The sequence below is a fragment of the Branchiostoma lanceolatum genome, chromosome 2, assembly GCF_035083965.1.
Source record: "Branchiostoma lanceolatum isolate klBraLanc5 chromosome 2, klBraLanc5.hap2, whole genome shotgun sequence".
NCBI lineage: Eukaryota > Metazoa > Chordata > Leptocardii > Amphioxiformes > Branchiostomatidae > Branchiostoma > Branchiostoma lanceolatum.
Window position 1 is genome coordinate 36,392,523 of NC_089723.1, and position 7,484 is coordinate 36,400,006.

General features: G+C 38.6%; 1 protein-coding gene across 1 annotated transcript; it reads left to right on the forward strand.

Moving 5' to 3' along the window:
- Positions 1 to 479: 479 nt before the first annotated feature.
- LOC136428898 (coatomer subunit epsilon-like) lies at positions 480 to 6,406 on the forward strand. The gene is made up of 11 exons (XM_066418723.1): positions 480 to 611; positions 1,169 to 1,231; positions 1,629 to 1,732; positions 2,253 to 2,355; positions 3,018 to 3,067; positions 3,589 to 3,642; positions 4,162 to 4,243; positions 4,675 to 4,830; positions 5,387 to 5,455; positions 5,799 to 5,873; positions 6,257 to 6,406. Exons 1-11 carry the CDS (start codon positions 513 to 515, stop codon positions 6,299 to 6,301), a joined length of 900 nt encoding a protein of 299 aa, XP_066274820.1. The 5' UTR covers positions 480 to 512; the 3' UTR covers positions 6,302 to 6,406.
- The last annotated feature ends 1,078 nt before the right edge of the window (positions 6,407 to 7,484 follow it).

Here is a 7,484-nt window from a genome sequence, read left to right on the forward strand (position 1 = left end):
ATTTGTGCACATGTGTGTGTATGCGTATGCATCCATCCAGTTTCTGTATGATAATGTGTGCATATAATTTGGCATGTCAGTTCATTACAGTGTGTGTGCGTGCACTTAGTGTGTCTAACGATATACGTATGTGTGTCACTGAGTGTATATGTACAATCAAGCTCTAGAAAAATCGGAAACCAATGGTGTTTTGAAAGACCTGTACGTCATACCTCCTGTGATCATGAAAGGCCAGCATCCATCTCGACATTAAAATCGGGTACATTATGTGTGTGGGCCACGACATCAGCAATAGCTGCCAGCTGCGTCCCACGTGTATTGCACTACTAGTAAATCTAAATCCATCTCGACATGCCACACGAAAAAAGAAGCTGTACTACACAATGTTTCCGCTAGATGTCACACACACACTTTTCCCGAATGCTGCTTTTACCAGCCAATGATATTTGCGCAGAAATCCTGACTTGAACTATTGTCCAATCATCGTACAGCGTCAGTACTACTGCAACAAGATGGCGGCCCAAGGCGACGTGGACGAACTTTTCGACATCAAAAACGCCTTTTACCTGGGAAATTACCAACAATGTATCAACGAGGCACAGAAACTGAAGGTAAGGCGACGTAGGGTATCCGTCAGCGTGACTTTTAGCTGTATTCGTTACCCAGAACTGACGAAACGCGAGGGGAAAGTAGATCTGCCCCCCCCCACCTTCAAAATCCTATGATGATGGCACCGCTGGTGACGTGTCCATATAAAACGTTACTTGTCTTTCATGACATCCTATGTATGTACCTGTGCTCGCGGAATTAGATTCAGATGATGTCTGTTCAGGTCACCATACATGTGACAATGGGAATCGAATATCTAGACATGTTTGTAACGAGAAGAAGTGAGTATATTTTCGCATAAAAATTGTGTCATGTTTCCTTGAAAAAAAAACCCACTATCCGTGGAAACTTTGCTTGCACATATATTCATTAGACATAATAGACCTCACTAGATAGATATATACAAGGCTACAAGTAAAAGACGCCCTCCAACAGTCTCCATAGCTATCCGATGAGGTACAAAATATATATGTACATTGTGTTGTTATGTTATCTGTTATTGTCAAATAATTATGAAGTACACATGTATGACGTTACCCTCTTACAAACTTTCCCACAGATTTCCTCCCCTGATGTGAAGACAGAGAGGGATGTCTACATGTACCGGGCCTATATTGCACAGGTAATATGGCAGCCTCTACTGTCTACACTTTTCAAAATAGTAACTTTGGTAGTGTTACTTTCTTGTAGTCTCTAAGCAGATATTTTACAGAGTGCGTCAGTGGAGGCCATAATTTTATACGTTTACGTTATTACCCTTTTGTATGTAGTGATCTGCTGTGTGTTTTTCTAATGTGGTCTTACACATATTTTAACATCATGGATCATATTCAATTTACAATGTCCTAGGTCTTACAAATCCATTGTGTCCTGCAAAACTGGTGTGTTAATACTGTTACATTGTATGCGTACAGGCACTTAACTGGTTATGCGAAATAAAATAAAAAATTCAATAAACAAACTATGGAAACACTATACATAATGTATTTGACTATAATGTTTTTATTTCAAACCCACAGAAGAAGTATGGAGTCGTGCTGGATGAGGTGTCAGGAGTGTCTGCCTCAGAACTGCAGGCAGTCAGGCTGTATGCTGACTACCTAGCAGCCAGCGACCAGAAAAGGTACACGCTTTAAAATACATTTTCTCTCCTAAACTCCTAGTTTTACCATTACGGAAGGGAAACATATTGTTTTTTGCTATGTTTTTTTTCTTCAATTTCGTGTTCTTCTTCTGTTTTAAACAAATATAGTCAATGACCTGAATCAGATGTCTGTCACCATGGTTATGTTTCTTATGCTTACACAAGTTACAGCATACAAATGAATCATCTTTTTACAAGTAACCTGTGAAATTAATTACCACTCTTTCTTGATATACATTGCATATATATAACAATAACGACGGTTACGTTATTCACGTAACTATATAATTGTTGACAAATATATATATATATAACATGTACACAGTATCGTAACTGTTTTTAAACCGTTGCAAACTTTTGCTACATGTTCCATACATATTAGTCAATTTATGTTACTTACTTACTGGCAAATGATTCAAAAGTTTGGATTCACTCTTCTTTTCTACTGTATCAAACACTGCTCATGAGCACCCCCTGTGGATTCTCACCTGTACTGCAGGGATGCTGTTCTGAAGGATCTGGAGGGGCAGATGAGCTCCAGTCTGGATGTGGGGAACAACACCTTCCTCCTCATGGCCGCCTCCATCTACCTACATGAAGATGTGAGCAAATAGTCTCATCACTCTCCTGTCAGCAAAAGTTTAAAGATTTACAGTAGACTATGAATATGAGTCATATTCATAGTCTACTGTAAATCTTTAAACTTTCGCTTAGGTTTTATTTCTGTGGTTTTGCAGCGATCTCTCCATCACACATTCAAGACACTGCAAACATGTGTTCCTGTATGACTACTGTGCTACAAAATTGTTTTAACTCAAAACACAGTGAAAACCTATTTTCCTTTCTAACACCAAATAAAACCAATGCAAAAGTAAATGAAATTACAGCAATAGATGGGGATGCTGATGACTGCAGGATTATTGCTTTAGGTAGCACACACTCATCAAAGTGTCAGTTCTATGTAACAGTGCCCTCTGTCACCGGTGTTAGGTACTTCACCATCACAGATGCTAAGACATCATGCAGGGTTTGTGACAAAAATAATCTATGAAATGGAATCAGTGTTGATACAACATGTGTATGTAGTTTTCTTTTTCATTAATGTATTTGAATAAAATGGAAATTTAGAATCCAAACATATGTACAACATTATTGCCTCAAAAGCTGGACCTGGAATTAGTTGGTATTTGAACAGATTTGGTAGCATAATTACTCATTTCTTGTACATAGCGTATTCTAACTTTTCTGATATCTCTTTTCACAGAACTACGATGCAGCACTAAGATGTCTACACCAGTCTGACTCCCTGGAATGGTACTATGTCTATAATTCTACCTTGAAATAAAAGTCTTTCAAAATTTCTCTCCTTACAAATGGAACTCACCCACATGTACAAATGGTAGCCTCATTAAGTCATTTAGTCATTAGCTAGCAGCAAGCCATGTACTGTATTGTGTAATGTGAGATTTCAAGATGGCTTTAGTGAGTGCTTGAAAACCCAGCATATTGCACCAAAAGTCTGGTATCCATAATAGCCAATATAATGGTTGATGCACTTTTGCTTTTGCAGTGACCTCTCCACTGTGAAATCATCAAACGTTGAATAGATGTTCCACTACTACTGTTCTGTAGTTCAAACACAAATTTAAATACTGCAAACCTCCTTATCCCTCCTACCACGAAATTAAATCCCTGCAAATTAAACAAATTTTAAGAAGATACAGATCATCTGATAACACAGATCTTCTGTGATCATTTAACACAGAAAATAGCTAAGCCTACATACCGGAGATTAGTCCTTGTATACTAACCGAAATTTGCATATGTTATTTCAGCTCAGCATTGACAGTGCAAATCTACCTGAAGATGGACAGAGTGGACTTGGCAAAGTATGTGGTCTAACTATATGTATTCCTACATTAATATTACTACCAGTACCTACATATAGACTAGCACCCTGGTCAGTTTTAGGTAGCAGGGCTGCTTAGGGATGCCCTGCACTAAAATAAAAAAAGAAATTGATTAGACACAGTTTTTAGTACTGTACTTGAATGATCATCTGGTTAAGCCAATACTACCAGCCCGCCCCACCCCTACCATGATGCCCAAACAACACACACACATACACAATGACACAGTGTTTGAATACCCAGTCTCTAAATCATACCTTAAAGCCTACCACTGCTGCAGTGCTTCATATCTGTGATAGGGATGGTGTGATTTTATGCTTTTTGACTGTATCCCAGGATATTGAAGAAGATACATTCATACAATTTTTTCCTACTTCATGTCATACTAAAAGGGTTAAGCTGGTGTGTTGCACCAAAAGGTGCTTATACTGACTATACAGGTACAGATACGTTGATGTTGCCTTTCTTTGAAATTGATAAAATAATTTGTTTCCGTAGGAAGGAACTGAAGCTGATGCAGGAGAAAGATGATGATGCAACTCTCACCCAGATGGCCCTGGCTTGGTTTAACATGGGAGTGGTGAGTTGACCTGTTATTGTGTAAACTTTTATTTGCATTTTTTTCATCATGGACTTGATTGGGAGTGAAAACTTCCCAAGAAGACCTCTCAGGGGACCAATAGTCTGGTGTATGTGGACAGGTGTTATCTAAGGGACCAGCAAAAAGTGGTAACATTGGCCAGGTGGTCACTTGTACAGGTTTGACTGTATGTCAATGGCTAGGTCGTCCTTATGTAGAGGTGATCATAGCCTGAACTCAATCAAGCTCCTGTAACGGCTTGCCGCCCTGACAGAAATCCTTGGACAGCTGGAGTTTGCGTTATACAGACTAGAGGTGATCACTAGTACAGGTTTGACTGTAGATTCCAGTCATGTTTAATGTCATTAAGCCCACACCCTTCACAAGCCTGAGCCTTACAACGACTCCCCCTCCTCTTCCTAACCCTGTAGGGAGGTGAGAAGCTGCAGGATGCCTTCTACATCTTCCAGGAGATGATAGACAAGAACAGCTCCTCCCCCCTGCTGCTGAACGGACAGGCGGCCTGCTGCATCCACCAGGGCAAGTACGAGGACGCCGAGGGTATCCTACAGGAGGCCATGGATAAGGTGGGTGTAGTAAATGTTGTTTGTTTCTTTGATAACAAGTATATGTAAGTGTAACTCAACAGATTTGTACAATAGGTACAAGCTGGGTAAGACAATAATGCCAAGGGCATCCTATAGGAGGCCATGGATAAGGTAGATGTAGTTGTTATTTGTTTGTTTCGCATTATTGGGGAACTGCCTTTATACGTTATACACTAGTTTTGTAGAGTATGTACAAGCTGCGTAACGCCGTAAGACATGACTGTAAGGTTTGATCCACTCACATCATCAGTCACATGTACCCCTAATCTTTTCAAGTGTGGCGGGATCTTTATAATGCTCTCCTCAAACACGGGCCTCCAAAAAGACAATAAAATCTTGATATTTTTACATATCCATATTTCTAGATAGCCAAATACATCCTCTTACATGGCATGTTTGTATCCAAAATAGAAATCATGAAATCTCACATTACTATTGTTGTTCATACTGGTAAGATGATTTCAGTTAATCAGTTTTCAATGCTGATGCTACCATATGGATTAATCATTCTTCCGTTCTGTGTTAATTTCTACAGGACAGTAATAATCCGGAGACTCTCGTCAACATGATCGTCCTCTCACAGCATCTAGGCAAGGCCCCGGAGGTATGTCACTGGCAAAGGCCCCCTAACCACTTCAGTTAACAGCATACATAAGATGATACGAGGGCTATCTCCAGCTTTAATGTTTTTCTATCCAACTTTATTGTTTGGGAACCCATGTTGTCAATTTTTGTTGTTAAATCTGTAATTTTAAGCTGAAAAAAATACATTTTCATTGATTCTGTGTCATGAAGTTCAGATTTTTTTTCAATGGCGGGTTGAATCTAATTTTTTTTGTCCCATCAAGAAAATCTATGATATAAATAATGATTATGCTGAAGTTGTTCTAGATATTTTTGCCAGTGTTATACAGTATAGACTAACTGTGTTTTTTTAATACCACCAGATCAGCAACAGATACCTTTCCCAGCTAAAGACATCACACCAGAACCACCCGTTTGTTAAGGAGTTCACAGCCAAGGTAATGATTTATTTCAGATTCTCTACTGTAAATGCGAAAATTGTTGTTCTGTCTTCTGCCCGTCTACCCCTTTGTCTAAGCGCTACATGCACATATAATACAAATATAAGTTGTACAGTATGTGTTGAAGGCAACTGTTCTGTGTTCTGTAGCACCCTTGCTGTCTTGCTAGTAGGCAGTATGTAACTATATTACTATCATGAACTCAAAACCACCACAAACACTCCATTTTTTTTTTATCTTACCCCGAAATTAGATCACAGCGAACATGAATGCATTTACAGTACTGCTGCCTTGTCAAGTTAAAGTTTTGAGTCCATTGTTGTACTAACACTACATGTATACAGAAATTCCCTGATGATACATTTTCTGTCCCCTTGCAGGAGAATGAGTTTGAGCGGCTGATGAAGCAGTATGCACCGGCTTGAGAGACAAACAAGACAATTGTCATGTAGAAAACATCAACAGTCAAACATTTATCTATCCAATGGGCACACTCTTAGTCTTTAGTCTTTGAGTGTTAGAGTTAATGGGACTTTCAACTAAGATCTCTTTTATTAACTTTCAGTCTGCAAAGATAGCCATTTGGCACCAACTGTCATGTAGAGAACGATCATGTAGAAAAACATCAACAGCGAAACATTTATCTATCCAATGGGCACACCCCACGTCTCTCTTGTACATGTATCTTTGAGTATCAGAATGTATGGGGCTATCAAGCCAGATTTTGATTTATTATATTAACTTTCCAGTACCTGATAAGAAAGCACCAAATGTGTACTGGTTACAGGATTAGGCAGCAGAGAGAAAGTTAAGATACACAAATCCAGGAGTTTTCATGATCGCAGTTTAAACTAACTCTTTTTTTTCATATTTAACTTTGTATTTCCTACCCAGAGCAGGGATATAATGTCACAATTGGCAAACAGTGTTTGGATGGAAATCTTTACATTCCAAAACCATGGATGAGCTAAGTTTTAAAAGTAGAGCTCTGAGGTACAGCTGTACTTGCGTACAGTATTGTCAAGACCTTTTTCTTCACCAGAATAGCTCCGGTTATGAATAACAAGGCAGTGTAAACTGAAACTAAGCTACATGTACTGTACCATGTATGACAAGAAATAAATCACAGATTTATACTCAACCGTTGTGGATATTCATTACCTTTGCCAAGAAGGTCATGTTTTTTAAGAGGGCTTCATAATTCTCATTATTGGTAATGCAACAATAGCCTTCTTTAACTAGAAAAGACTTTCATACATTAAACATACCTTGTTATTTCGATACATAAGATGATCAACTGATATATTTTATTCAGATGAGGACCTTATTTGCATTATCAATAAGAAACATTTGTTAAACATCACTCGGAAAGGGTAACATCATTTGGCAAAGTTATTGTGACATTTGTGAGTTGTGTAGAAGTGAGTGTTTCGTGTCATCATGCAAATTAGGTGACTGGCAGTAACTAAAACAATTTGTAACGAGAAAAAGTCACTTTACAAAGGTATGAGGTCGTGGACCTCTAGTTACATATGAAAATCTTTCCAATATTGTCCTTGAAATAAGGTTAAGCTCATTAGTTGATTACGCACCTAGTTGCATGGTAAC

What these genes read in the sequence shown, in the direction of transcription:
- LOC136428898 (XM_066418723.1), top strand. Translation starts at nt 513, where the DNA reads ATGGCGGCCCAAGGCGACGTGGACGAACTTTTCGACATCAAAAACGCC. An exon ending in CCATCTACCTACATGAAGAT is followed by an intron (nt 2,356 to 3,017) that starts GTGAGCAAATAG and finishes CTCTTTTCACAG; the next exon opens with AACTACGATGCAGCACTAAG. An exon ending in ATCTAGGCAAGGCCCCGGAG is followed by an intron (nt 5,456 to 5,798) that starts GTATGTCACTGG and finishes TAATACCACCAG; the next exon opens with ATCAGCAACAGATACCTTTC.